The sequence below is a fragment of the Mizuhopecten yessoensis genome, unplaced genomic scaffold, assembly GCF_002113885.1.
Source record: "Mizuhopecten yessoensis strain PY_sf001 unplaced genomic scaffold, ASM211388v2 scaffold4823, whole genome shotgun sequence".
Lineage (NCBI taxonomy): Eukaryota > Metazoa > Mollusca > Bivalvia > Pectinida > Pectinidae > Mizuhopecten > Mizuhopecten yessoensis.
Genome location: NW_018405739.1, coordinates 568,348 through 583,238, shown reverse-complemented (window position 1 = coordinate 583,238; position 14,891 = coordinate 568,348). Strand labels below are relative to the sequence as shown.

The window sequence follows — 14,891 nt, the reverse complement described above, 5'->3', positions numbered from 1 at the left end:
CTTAAACAAATTTTAGCAGGTTCAGAAAAAGGCTAACCCCATTAACTAGGTTTTATCAGAAAAAGGCTGACCCCATTAACTAGGTTTTATCAGAAAAAGGCTAACCCCATTAACTAGGTTTTATCAGAAAAAGGCTAACCCCATTAACTAGGTTTTATCAGAAAAAGGCTAACCCCATTAACTAGGTTTTATCAGAAAAAGGCTAACCCCATTAACTAGGTTTTATCAGAAAAAGGCTAACCCCATTAACTAGGTTTTATCAGAAAAAGGCTAACCCCATTAACTAGGTTTTATCAGAAAAAGGCTAACCCCATTAACTAGGTTTTATCAGAAAAAGGCTAACCCCATTAACTAGGTTTTATCAGAAAAAGGCTAACCCCATTAACTAGGTTTTATCAGAAAAAGGCTAACCCCATTAACTAGGTTTTATCAGAAAAAGGCTAACCCCATTAACTAGGTTTTATCAGAAAAAAACTATGCCTGCTTCTATAACTGATTCTCTCTATTTCTTCTAACCAACAGAGAGTGTATACACCTCAGTTAAGTACAGGTAATCATATCTATCAGTGGTTCATATCAGAAATCTGTACAAATCAGTTTGGTTACTTTCGGTTTGACACAAATTAGGTTAATCTCTATGGTTACGCAATCAAGAATAATAGATAAATCAATACCTTTTACCAATCAATGCATGAATTTCATTTAAAGTAAAATATCAGAGAATGGTTCTAAATTAGAAAAAAGAAATGTGTATCGGAACCGTGTATCCTACAGCATTCTGAAGAGTGCTCATTCATAAGACATATCTGCAGTATCCTTTTCATGTGTGATCACACCATTATTGTAATTATTTCCATTTCTTATCTACATGTAGGAAAAAGGAAATGTGCCATCATAAACAAAGAAGAGTAGCAAAACACCAGTTCAGGAGAAAGAATACATTTGAAATAGGTAAATACCAAAAGAGGACTTCAAAATATAATTCGTTAATCAACTTAATGATAAAGAAGAAACAAACAAAAGTGCATCAATACAAAAACCTCACTTAACTTTTCTAAAGTAACTAATGAGAAAAGTAATTAATGGTACTGATATTAGACCTTCGTTTGATAAGTGGCTCCACAATAACGACCAGAAATATTTTACATATCTTTGATGTTCTCAGATTTTGATGATATTGGTCTCTACTCTGAATCCCAGTTATAGTTTTAAATTGAATACAAGAATGTTAATTTGAATCAACTGAAATCTACTTTGAATTAGGGGAATGAGAGTTAAGTGAAGTTGTTGTGTGTCTATCTACCCGTGGGAGGTCCTCGTTGAGACGATCTTTGGAGGAATTGGAGAAGGGGGTCAGGACATTGGGGATCATTGGAAGCTTGAAAGTGCTAAAGCTGTGATTGGGGGGAGATGGGAGGTGGGGCAGCCTTATCTCAGAGGTCATTTGGCGCCTCGGCAACAGTGCAGTGGGGCAATCAGGTGTGCGCAGAAGACCATCAGGCTTACGGAAACGACTGCGTATCTTAATCTGAATAAAAGGGATTAGTGCAGAAAAAGACATAAGCAGAAGCAAAGTAGTTAAGCAGAATAACTGTAAATCACTATAGTTATATAAATTAATTTTCAGTATATTTCACTGAGATTCGTGTAGTTTCAAAATGAAATAGGTTGTGGCTATTCATTGACATTTAAAAAGACTGTCTTCTCATTGCTACTTTCATAAATTTAAATCCTTGCAGCATAAGTACAAACATTTAGTGATTTACAGTGGTAAGACAGGGATCAGTGCAACATCAATGACACATTTTTCTACAGAGCTCTTGAAAGTCAAACAGTTAGAAAACAATCTACAAAAGCAATCAATTAAACAACAGCATCTACATATATATTATCCTGATAACAGCATTTATAGGCATATAACCAAAACAAAAGCACACCATTTATACACATATTACCCAAATAAGTAACATCTACAAACATATTACCCAGACACCACTTATATACATATTACCCAAATAAGTAACATCTACAAACATATTACCCAGACACCACTTATATACATATTACCCAAATAAGTAACATCTACAAACATATTACCCAGACACCACTTATATACATATTACCCAAATAAGTAACATCTACAAACATATTACCCAGACACCACTTATATACATATTACTCAAATAAGTAACATCTAAAAACATATTACCCAGACATCACTTATATACATATTACTCAAATAAGTAACATCTACAAACATATTACCCAGACACCACTTATATACATATTACCCAAATAAGTAACATCTTCAAACATATTACCCAGACACAATTTATACACATATTACCCAAATAAGTAACATCTTCAAACATATTACCCAGACACAATTTAGACACATATTACCCAAATAAGTAACATCTTCAAACATATTACCCAGACACAATTTAGACACATATTACCCAAATAAGTAACATCTACAAACATATTACCCAGACATCACTTATATACATATTACCCAAATAAGCAACATCTACAAACATATTACCTATACATATAATTGGGCCCAGGTTAAATCTCAGCTCCTGTTCATTTACTGTTAACGGTGTTTTATAATGAACTATTCCAACCTTTGAATTGGAAGAGTTCACATGTCAATTACATGTTAAGCATTACAGTCATTACATTGCATGTCTATCAAGGTAGCCTGCTAAGTGTTGGTGTTCTCTCAAGAACTTGTTTCTACATAACCATGGAATAACCAAAATATAGGTTACCTTAGGTCATGCTTCAATACTTATCTCCCCTTAATAATTGACATTTCTAAAATTTAGGAATATGTATGGAGATACATTGTTGCAAAAAAGAACTGTTAGAGCACATGTAAGCAGCTTACAAAAGCAGTGAAGTATAGTAATGGTTACCTCAGAAGTGAAAGTAATACTGTACAACATGAGCAATTTCATAAAAAGGGCAGATTTTTCTATTATCAAACATGAACAAGATACATGTTTACGTTGGTTGGAACATCTTTTTAATATTTATTTAAAACAGTGAAACAACTTAAATTCAACAAAAGGAAGTATGACAGTGTGCAATAAAATATGAAATTTTCACCTTTTTCTTTTTGAGATTATTTCAAAATCATCTGAATGTTAATATGTTAATATTGGTGCCAGACATTCCCAAATCCCTCCAAAATTGTGTAACAAAATTCACATGAAATTGCTCTGTAATTGAACTGTATCTTTAGTGAAATAGATTCTAGCACTACACATTCTGCTTAGTACAGACAAACATCAGTGCTACATATATCTGAATGTTAATAACATGAACCTACCTGAACCTCTAGCGCTTTCTTATACATGTCCTGTTGTTCATTCTTATCCATGATGAACTGTTCACGCTGAGCAGCCAAACTGTAATATCAGATAGGGCATTTAACAACAGGTCTATAATAGGTTACCAAACGTATAGCTCCGTACCAAACACATGTAATATCTGATAGGACATTTAACAACAGGTCTATAATAGGTTACAAAACGTATAGCTCCTTACCAAACACATGTAATATCTGATATGACATTTAACAACAGGTCTATAATAGGTTACAAAACGTATAGCTCCTTACCAAACACATGTAATATCTGAGAGGACATTTAACAACAGGTCTATAATAGGTTACCAAACGTATAGCTCCTTACCAAACACATGTTATATCTGATAGGGCATTTAACAACAGGCCTATAATAGGTTACCAAACATATAGCTCCTTACCAAACACATGTAATATCTGATAGGGCATTTAACAACAGGCCTATAATAGGTTACCGAACATATAGCTCCTTACCAAACACATGTAATATCTGATAGGACATTTAACAACAGGTCTATAATAGGTTACCAAACGTATAGCTACTTACCAAACACATGTTATATCTGATAGGATATTTAACAACAGGTCTATAATAGGTTACCAAACGTATAGCTCCTTACCAAACACATGTTATATCTGATAGGATATTTAACAACAGGTCTATAATAGGTTACCAAACGTATAGCTCCTTACCAAACACATGTAATATCTGCATGAAAATTCTTAGGATTAACTAAAAAAATATTATACATCACATCATTACATGTTAAGTAGGATTTCTTAAGCAGAAACATTATTTGCTAGTGCTCCTACTATCCAATCCAGTATAGAATATGGCATCATAATGCTGACCATACACACTAACACCTAAAGACATCTTATCAGAGTACTGAAGTTGACAGAGCAATATTCTTATAACTGATGCTTTACAATAATTCATCAAAGTGAGTCTAGACTTACTTTTATTCTATTACTCCCTAAATAAATAAATGATTTTGTTTTTCTTTTTTCTCTCTTAAATACATATGTATTCACCCCAGTCAATGTAATAATTTCACACATAAGCACGAAACCTACATAAATAATTCTTTCAGGCATATCAGTGGTCATACTTACTCCTCAGCCAGCTGAACCTGTTCCAGCCTCTCCAGGAACTCCTCATCTGTTTGATACTTCTTCTGTGTGGATGATTTAGACTCCACCTATACACAAAACAGGAGAAAATGTATAGCACATATAGCACAGTAAGTAAAAACAATAACTTCAGGGGGGTAGCAACTTTTTTTAGATTTTGCAATTAACTACACTGGATTTAAAATCAAATATTACAGAAAATATATTGCTTTTGCGAATGTTTTTTTTAATAAGATGTATGATTGAATGACAAAATTACAGCTCACTTGTTTTTTAATCAACTTTACAGAAGCCTTACCTGTGCTGCTAGGTCCTTAGAGTACTCTTCTTGTTTGAAAATCTTGGGTGGAGTTAAAGGCCTTTTTTGGAATATGTAGGATTTCTGTAAGATGATAAGCACAATAATTATTACCTCAAATGTAGGAAAGTCAAGAGTATCAAGAATTTTGTTATATGAGACTTTGTTCTTTTATTTCCTTAAATATGCAGAAAACACACTCTTACTGAATTAAAAGATTTTTAAATATTCATGTTGTATTACCCATTACTTAATATAAAGAGAAGCCTTACATGGAAGTCTAAGTCTCGGGCTTTCTTTTTGGATAATACAGCTTCAGACACTCCTAAATTGAAGGCAGCCATCTTTTGAAGATCATGTCGTTTGGCTAGAAGAGTTTCCTGTAAAATATTATGTTACAATACATGAAATGGATCCCCTGATGATTAACATCCCTTAGCTTAATCAAAATTCAATCTTGAAATACAATAATGTCACAACAGTAAACAAATATTAAACAAATATTCTAAAAAGAACCAGTTGCATCTAAATCAATTGATTCCTTCTAATGATATCACCTGGGCCCCATCAGCAAATCAGAAGAAAGCAGTCTCATTAAATATTTTAAAATGTATCCAGGCCTCAAAGTTTAACTTACAAAGTAAATAGGTATCAGGCAAATTTCATTGAATTTGGCCAAGCATCGAAATTTATGAGGGGCGTAATCAGAAATGATACCAGGAAAATTATATTGAAATCCAAAAACACCTTCAAAAGATACCATACAGAAACTTTCAATCAGATCACATCAACCTTATTAAATACATGTATGCATGAGTGGGGTTAGCATCAAACTTGAGCAAGGGATTTTAGCTGCAGGAAAACCAGGCAAAATATACCGAAATTTGATAATTCCTTTAAAAGATATCTTTTGGAAAGGAATCTCATGCAAAGAAGGATTCATGACATTGAATTTATAAAATGTTTCACTCTCTTGGGGAAGAGACTGGCAAATCTCAATACGAGGGGTAAGATTAATGAACAGTGGAATCTGAGGCTTTCCCAGGTTTGACAATTTAAAAACTCTCATCAAAGGGCTTAGATTTGTCAATCTAACCTTCCCAGAGGCCTACTAATTCTTTTTCACTTATCATGAAAATGGGGATTTTTTTTTTACCCCTAAAATGGAATTGCTTCAATGGTAAGAAAAATATGTGTTTAGTGCCTAGCTATAATTTGAAATCATCTGATCCGTAAAACGTGACACCATTCAATTGTGATCATTGAGATGTCATACAATTATTACAGAGTGTCTAATCATAGGATGTGAAAACGAAATCCCACTCCAAGCAAAATCATGGAAATATCTGTCAAGGGTAGGATTAAAAGTAATCCCTATAGATATGTCACCTTGATAGGCAACACATAAAAATGAGGTCAGGAATGTTTTGCAGCTTTCAAGCCCTGATAAGTTACAGCGTATTTTTGATGTGGATGTTGTGAGTTTGTTGCGTCACCTGTTCCCCTAAAGTATCCTCAGCATCCTTCATGTACTGAAACTGTTGGAGGAGCCTGTCCTCCTCTTCCTGCCGCCGCTTCCTCTCATCAGTGAAGGAAACAGGAATGTTCCTGCGGGAGCGTTGGTGACACAGATAGCACAGCTCCTGACCAGCAGTGGGGTGACCACACGCTGACATGGGAGGATTGGGGACATTACGCTGGCCCATACGGATCTGGTCCACACTCTGTGCCCGTGAAAGGGGAGACAACTTTGGGGATGGAGGTTTCATAGGATGGATTTGTCTGCAAGTAACAGAATTTTAATTTGATTAAAAGTGGGTTAGTCACAGAAAGTATTCAAAACCAAAATTAAACGTAGGAACTAAAATTTCCATTTTGATTGCTGTATATAGCTTTAGGTGAGAATACAAAGGCTGAATCAGACTTCTATATAGGTGTAATCAACCATCAGACTAAAACATCAGCTGAGGCAGAGATGTTTCATGACAGATAAGTTAAATGCAGTAAGATATATGTCATAGAACTATCTGCTGTGTTGTATAACATTAGGACTAGTATTCAGTAAGGTGAGAAAATTATTTATATCCATTAACTTACATTGTAATGTGATTTAAACATCTGCTGATGTGCTAATGTCATCAAAATAACTGTTGGATGCCTTCTGTGTATGCTATTAATTGGAGATTAATAATGGCATCATGTACTGGAAAGTTATACAAAATACTACAGAGCATCAAACATCCCATTTCCGAATCCAGCATACCATCATTATAGGCATGAATCTCATTACAATTTAATGTTAATGGCATCCTCAATGTCAATATATACAGTCGGTAAATATCCATTATAGCTGTAGCTTGGTAGTCAGGAACAAAGCTCTCTCTACATGACTAGCCAAGCTTAAATCTATCATCCATGTACAACCTATTCAAATTTACCTTTGTTTCATTTCGTTTTCTTTCTACTTTTTTTTACTGGAATATATTCCTGAACTATATGAAGCCACCAAAGGGATACTAGCAAATACACAAGGTGTGACCAAATAACTGATAATGACTCCATTTCAAGAGATATGTAACTTCATTACTACATTCAATTAAAATCAAATCAAGAGTGAGTTTATCAGTCCACAGCAGGCATTACTAGCATAGGATAGATGCCTACAGTACCGAGTTGAAAGTTATGGGGTGGGTGTAATGTGAAATCAATAGCTGGTGGCTAAAAGCTATTCCATAGGACCTAAGATTCATCCCACCCTGCTCCAGGCTAATTAATTTGTTTATCTATACTGTGTGACAGTGACAAACTTATGATGCATAGCTAATGGGAGTTTTAGTGGTGTACATGTACTACCTAGCTACACTGTGTACTTGGTGTACCTTACAGTATATAACATACATGCAGGAAAGGAATTAATTCAATTCACAGACTTTCTACACAAGATCTACCCCTTCGTGAAAGGCAAATGTAACGATGCCTTTCATGATTTTCTTTTTTGACAATCTCATGAATCATTTTTTTCCCAGAAATTCATGGGTTTTTTCTTTTGAATATATAAACCATCACAGATATTTCTATATCAATTTCTTCATTTAGCAAAACAATGTTAACATTAAACCAGGTACATATAACACACTGGAGAAGTGCTAAACTCTTTTAGTTAACGACTAAGGTGTGGTCAAAATTAAGTAAATTTCCTACCAATCATTTAACAAGCATAAGAAATTTACAAGAATGAACTGACTTTAATGATACAAACATATAAGAGAATTTGTAAAACTGGAGAATTGTACATGTATCAAGTTCTTTTGCACATACTGATGAAAAAAAGAGTTACTTTTCTTAATCCTTTATACATATTTATTACTGTGTTTTATGTTACACCACCAAGCAAACTTACCCCTCCATCATCTCTCGAGGAGGACAGGGAACAGATTTGTTGATTGGTCCAAGGGGGCTGGGGGCTGACTTAGGGGTATAGGATGAGGGGATGAGGTCGTCCAGTAGACTGACCCCTGAGGCTTTGGCCAGAGGCATGGCCATCCTTGACCCTGTACGGCTTGGTGGCATCGACACCTTTCTCTGGTCTGTAAAGATAACATCGAAAACACAGGTCAAATGTTATGCTTCAACAGTATTATCAATTGTCTACACTAATTAACTAATGGGTTGCTTCTCTAAGTAATAAACCACTGTCGCCCTAGGGATCCCAAGGGAATCTTCCTTCATCCAAACTGCAATAATGAAAATTGAACCCATATCTAATTTCTTCTTTTGAAGCACACCCACAGGAAGCTCTGTATGTTTCCAAGTAACAACAAATAACATTTTGTATGAAGTACAAATAAACTGTATAAATCCATGTATCTGTGTGTGTATATAATTAATGAGTTTCATGTTTTAATTTAGAGTTTCTTTATTGTTATGTAGAAATATACATAACCAAACCTTTAACAGGAGTGGGAAATATCAGAAACACAACTATGATCATGCATTCAATTCCAGTACATATCAGAAGACAATGAACTTATATGTAGTGGAAAACAAGTAGATATTGTGGTAATTTTGTTTTTTTCTTCAGTTCAAAGAGTCTGAATAAGAGCTGTTCATTTCCTTTTAAGACATCATATCTAACTCGAGTTGTTGCATACAGTATACATGTACCCAAATAAAGTTTATACAAAAAACCCAGATATAGATACAATGTCAATCCCCGTTGATCATGTCTACTCATTTTATCATTGAATGAAAACTTATTTCAAAAAGTTACAATGAAGCCCAGAACAAAAACCTTCTAAATGTCCATAACATGTCGAGATATCTACTAATTATCATTCAAAAGGGGAAACACAACAGCAATTTCCTGTGAAACAACGTACATTGTTAGACATTTTTTCACTCACAATAATTAGAAAATGTATCTCCAGACTTGAAAATCCCTCCAGAAAACATTGTAAATGAGAACTCAGGTATTATACTATATCACAATTTGTCCCTTATGACTTGCTTTAAGTCTATAATCCCATCCAATGTCAACAGAATTAGGCAAAACTAATAGGTCTTATCCTCATCCGACAACGCAGAGAGACACACACAAATACAATATAGTTTGTTTAGAATTCATCACTAATTCATAAAGAATATCTATGACAACAAATTTATGACGCGCCCCCTCATTCACAGAGTTATCATGACTAATTAATGTTGTTATAGTCGCTCTCTCCACCAGCGGCATACAAGTGCTGGGCTTAGACTGTTGGCAAAATCCTATACACATCAACGACAGTCGGGCAGATGGATACGTTGCTAGGTAAAACTCCTACTGGATTTGACTTCTAACTAACTAAAGAAATAAAAATTCGACCCAAAGTAAGAATCCTTTCCCTCAAGCAAAGACGATAGGTAAACTTTTTGGCTTCCAAAGAAACCATGCTATTTTTGTGTGTGCGTTAAATTAATTGACCATTTTTTCATGATTAGGAAGTGTACCATTAGATCAATGAGTTCCACAAAGCTAATTCTGTTTAATGTAGACTGGCATGCAACATTCAGTGATATGGAATGTAAAGTAGCAGTTTGTACTGTGGGTATAAATGCAATGCCTTTGTCAATACACAAGTACTAAGCTTTGCAGGTTTTCACAACATCTGAAAGGAGTTCCATCAGTTTAATCCTCTTTTGTTATGTTCAAGGACATAGTAGTATATTGGGAGTCAAGTATTTTTGTTTAGTCAAGATATTACCAATGTAGTCAATTATACATATCATGTTGTGAGGTAAGTATTTACCTTTCTCAGATAGGAGTTTACTGTATACATCAAGATTTCATTATAATGCGCTTTCTACATTTTAGAAATGGGTAATGGCAAAATATTGCCTTGAAAAAGTGAAAATATATGGTACATGTGTGTCCACAATGATTAGATGTATACACCCAAATATATACAGTTACAATAAAAACAAAATTACCTAAAATGTTCATGCAAATTGAAAGCTTGTGGTGACCACACTTGGTTTCTTTTTTGGATCCTAATATTAACATAGCTAAATATAGCTATTACTGATTCTATAGCTACCTTAATTTCAATGGTTAGTCTATTACTATACTATTGTGTGGATACTGCCTAAACCTGCTATGGTTAGCATATTATTGATCTAATACCATCGCATGGAGACCATGCTTGGCTAGCCATATCTATAGTTACAGATCCTGTACCACCCAATGAAGACTGTTCATGGGTCTTCCCTTTGTTAAAACTGGCTTATTTCAGATCCTACACCACCATTTCAGATTCTACACCACCTTAAGGTTACCATGTCTGGCTTAAGCCTTGCTACGGCTGTCCTATCACAGGTCCTGTAGGACTCTTTAAAGACTACCTGGTTCTACCTTTGCTTCTGCTAGCTTACTTCTCATCCTAGATATAGCTACACCACCTCAAACAGACCATGAATAGCTCCAACCTTGCTTATGGCTAACATATTACTGACCCTTATATACTCTATGACATGAAGGCTGTTTCGGCACCATCCTTGCAATGCTTAGTTTTTAACTCAGTAGCTATCATATGGCAACTCCCTGGCTCTATGTAAACTCTCAATTATCAATACCTGGTGTTTCCCTTCACCAATATTGTTCCTTATACATCATCCTACAGAAGCTGTGTCCCGGGCCCCAACCTTGTTATGGCTAGCCTTATTTTGCTACTACACCATATCTTCATGAGACTTTGTCTGACCTATACTATTGTACAGTTAACGTAATACGCTTCCTACTGAGGCTGTGGCTGGCCCCTACCTTGTTATAGTTGATGCTGTGTCAGGCCAATACCATTATATGGTAAGCTATTACTGATACCTTACCATTCTAACTCAACTGTCTGGCTGCTTTTAACCATTAGAGATTTGGAACCTATGTCTGACCATGTGTCTGACCCTATGTCTGACCCTATGTCCGCCCCTGTGTCTGTCCCTATGTCTGTCCATGTGTCTGACCCTATGACTGACCCTATGTCTGACCCTATTTCTGACCCTATGTCAGACCCTATGTGTGACCCTATGTCTGACCATGTGCCTGACCCTATGTCTGACCCTTTGTCTGACCATGTGTCTGACTCTATGTCTGACCCTATGTCTGAACCTATGTCTGACCCTATGTGTGACCCTATGTCTGACCATATGTCTGACCCTATGTCTCACCCTATGTCTGACCCTATTTCTGACCCTATGTCAGACCATTTGTCTGACCCTATGTCTGACACTATCTCTGCCCCTATGTCTGACCCTATGTATGACCATGTGTCTGACCCTCTGTCTGACCCTATGTCTGGCCGTATGTCCGACCCTATGTCTGACCATGTGCCTGACCCTATGTCTGACCATGTGTCTGACTCTCTGTCTGCCCCTATGTCTGACCCTATGCAATTCTGATAGAGATTGCGTGCAACCAAAAGGTTAGGCCACAATCTGTAACAAGCAGCTTGATTAATGACAGGAATGCATAATTGATGGGTTCCTATGTAGTTTATGGTGTGTAATATGGAAGGCAGTATTTGCCTTATCTATTGATTTAGACAACAGTGCATTCTTAATTAACTATAAACAGTAAGCAGATTGACCCAACCATACACAGACTGGTTACAATAGGCTCTAGAACATGACACAGACATATCACAGACCCCCTCCTGTCTACAAACAGGTAGCTGTATATCACCTATCATAGACCCCCTCCTGTCTACAAACAGGTAGCTGTATATCTCCTAACATAGACCCACTCCTGTCTACTAACAGATGTCTGACCCTATGTCTGCCCATGTGTCTGACCCTATGTCTGACCCTATGTCTGACCCTATGTCTGACCCTATGCAATTCTGATAGAGATTGTGTGCAACCAAAAGGTTAGGCCACAATCTGTAACAAGCAGCTTGATTAATGACAGGAATGCATAATTGATGGGTTCCTATGTAGTTTATGGTGTGTAATATGGAAGGCAGTATTTGCCTTATCTATTGATTTAAACAACAGTGCATTCTTAATTAACTATAAACAGTAAGCAGATTGACCCAACCATACACAGACTGGTTACTATAGGCTCTAGAACATGACACAGACATATCACAGACCCCCTCCTGTCTACAAACAGGTAGCTGTATATCTCCTAACATAGACCCACTCCTGTCTACTAACAGGTAGCTGTATATCACCTAACCTAGACCCCCTCCTGTCTACAAACAGGTAGCTGTATATCTCCTATCATAGACCCCCTCCTGTCTACAACCAGGTTGCTGTATATCCCCTATCATAGACCCCCTCCTGTCTACAAACAGGTAGCTGTATATCTCCTATCATAGACCCCCTCCTGTCTACAAACAGGTAGCTGTATATCTCCTAACATAGCCCCACTCCTGTCTACAAACAGGTAGCTGTATATCTCCTATCATAGACCCCCTCCTGTCTACAAACAGGTAGCTGTATATCTCCTATCATAGACCCCCTCCTGTCTACAAACAGGTAGCTGTATATCCCCTATCATAGACCCCCTCCTGTCTACAAACAGGTAGCTGTATATCACCTAACATAGACCCCCTCCTGTCTACTAACAGGTAGCTGTATATCTCCTAACATAGCCCCACTCCTGTCTACAAACAGGTAGCTGTATATCCCCTAACATAGACCCACTCCTGTCTACAAACAGGTAGCTGTATATCACCTATCATAGACCCCTCCTGTCTACAAACAGGTAGCTTATTATCTCCTAACATAGACCCCCTCCTGTCTACAAACAGGTAGCTGTATATCACCTATCATAGACCCCTCCTGTCTATAAACAGGTAGCCGTATATCACCTATCACAGACCCACTCCTGTCTTAACTAACAGGTAGCTGTATATCACCTAGCATAGACCCACTCCTGTCTATTAACAGGTAGCTGTATATCACCTAACTTAGATCCACTCCTGTCTACTAACAGGTAGCTGTATATCACCTAACTTAGACCCACTCCTGTCTACTAACAGGTAGCTGTTTATCACCTAACTTAGACCCACTACTGTCTACTAACAGGTAGCTGTATATCACCTAACATAGACCCACTCCTGTCTACTAACAGGTAGCTGTATATCACCTAACTTAGACCCACTCCTGTCTACTAACAGGTAGCTGTATATCACCTAAAATAGACCCTCTCCTGTCTACTAACAGGTAGCTGTATATCACCTAACTTAGACCCACTACTGTCTACTAACAGGTAGCTGTATATCGCCTAACTTAGACCCACTATTGTCTACTAACAGGTAGCTGTATATCACCTAACTTAGACCCACTCCTGTCTACTAACAGGTAGCTGTTTATCACCTAACATAGACCCACTCCTGTCTACTAACAGGTAGCTGTTTATCACCTAACTTAGACCCACTACTGTCTACTAACAGGTAGCTGTATATCACCTAACATAGACCCACTCCTGTCTACTAACAGGTAGCTGTATATCTCCTAACATAGACCCACTCCTGTCTACTAACAGCTAGCTGTATATCACCTATCATAGACCCACTCCTGTCTACTAACAGGGTACCAGATGGGGAACAAAAACTGTGTTGAAATCCTTTAGCGGAAGTCTCCAAAATAAGGCGGCATCCATCATGGGTGACATTGGGACGGGACAGCCCTAATGTTGCAGTTCACGCTACAGCTGAGAATGTCATTAATCATGAGGTTGAGTATGATTTGTCCATGCTGCCCTTGAGAGACCTGGATACTTTTGTAGCAGGCCAGTTGTGTGACGAGATAGAAAAATGGGAGTGTGTATTTGAGGCAAATAGTGATAGTTCTTAATCGGTGTAAAGTCATGGTGGACTGAGGGGGTTGATGTTCACATTTTTTTCCGATCATTTAAGGGAAATTACGGGGGTAAATATTATAATTGTCCTATACCAGCACCGGCATATTTTCCTAACTCTAGATCTTGTAAAGACTTCACTTATTTCATTATGAGAGAGATACGTGTTCGTGATGGTGCCATGCAGTTGATTGGGAAGTTAGAAGAGTGTGAGCTGCCAAGGGTCATTATGCTACTTGCTGTTTTACCGTCAAAACCACGATTATGTCATGATGAGCGGTTTCTGAATTTATGGATGAAAAATTTACACTTTTCATTAGACATGCTGAAAGATGTCCATAGACTGGTCCCCAAGGGAGTATTGATGATTTGTACTGATGAGTGTCCGAGGAATCCATCACATATTTTGGTCTCCAGTTCGGAGGGTGGGTTTATGCCTACACAACGTGACCGTTTGGATGGAAAGCATCGCCATACATATACCAGCTCATTGGTATGCAGGTAACCTCTTATTTGTGTCTTTTTGGGTGTCGACCTCGCAATATATTGATGATAGGTTCCTAGTCGTTGCCCCGCATATTGTTTCCCGTGTGGTGATTGATCAGACAAGGCTCGAATATATGCGATTGTAGAGTTGCTGATACGATTAGGGTATACACTATCCATTCGTAAATGTCAATTAACCCCGTCAACTTCAGTGAAGTACCTTGGGTTCTTTGTAGATTCCATCCGACAGGCCTATATATTAC

The 14,891-nt window shown here is 37.0% G+C and overlaps 1 protein-coding gene across 3 annotated transcripts in view; it reads right to left on the bottom strand.

Annotated features, from left to right (window-relative positions):
- LOC110449815 (coiled-coil domain-containing protein 81-like) overlaps nt 1–14,891 on the bottom strand; it is a 34,535-nt gene that overhangs the window by 3,125 nt on the left and 16,519 nt on the right. For 2 of the 3 annotated variants that reach the window (XM_021496911.1, XM_021496912.1), the window contains 7 exons: nt 8,206–8,392; nt 6,302–6,587; nt 5,078–5,185; nt 4,806–4,889; nt 4,490–4,575; nt 3,338–3,416; nt 1,304–1,528 (listed from right to left, as the gene is read on the bottom strand). In XM_021496911.1, the coding sequence (XP_021352586.1) occupies nt 1,304–1,528; nt 3,338–3,416; nt 4,490–4,575; nt 4,806–4,889; nt 5,078–5,185; nt 6,302–6,587; nt 8,206–8,392 (1,055 nt within the window). The remainder of the gene's footprint in view (nt 1–1,303; nt 1,529–3,337; nt 3,417–4,489; nt 4,576–4,805; nt 4,890–5,077; nt 5,186–6,301; nt 6,588–8,205; nt 8,393–14,891) is intronic. The other variant, XM_021496913.1, reaches the window with a different exon arrangement.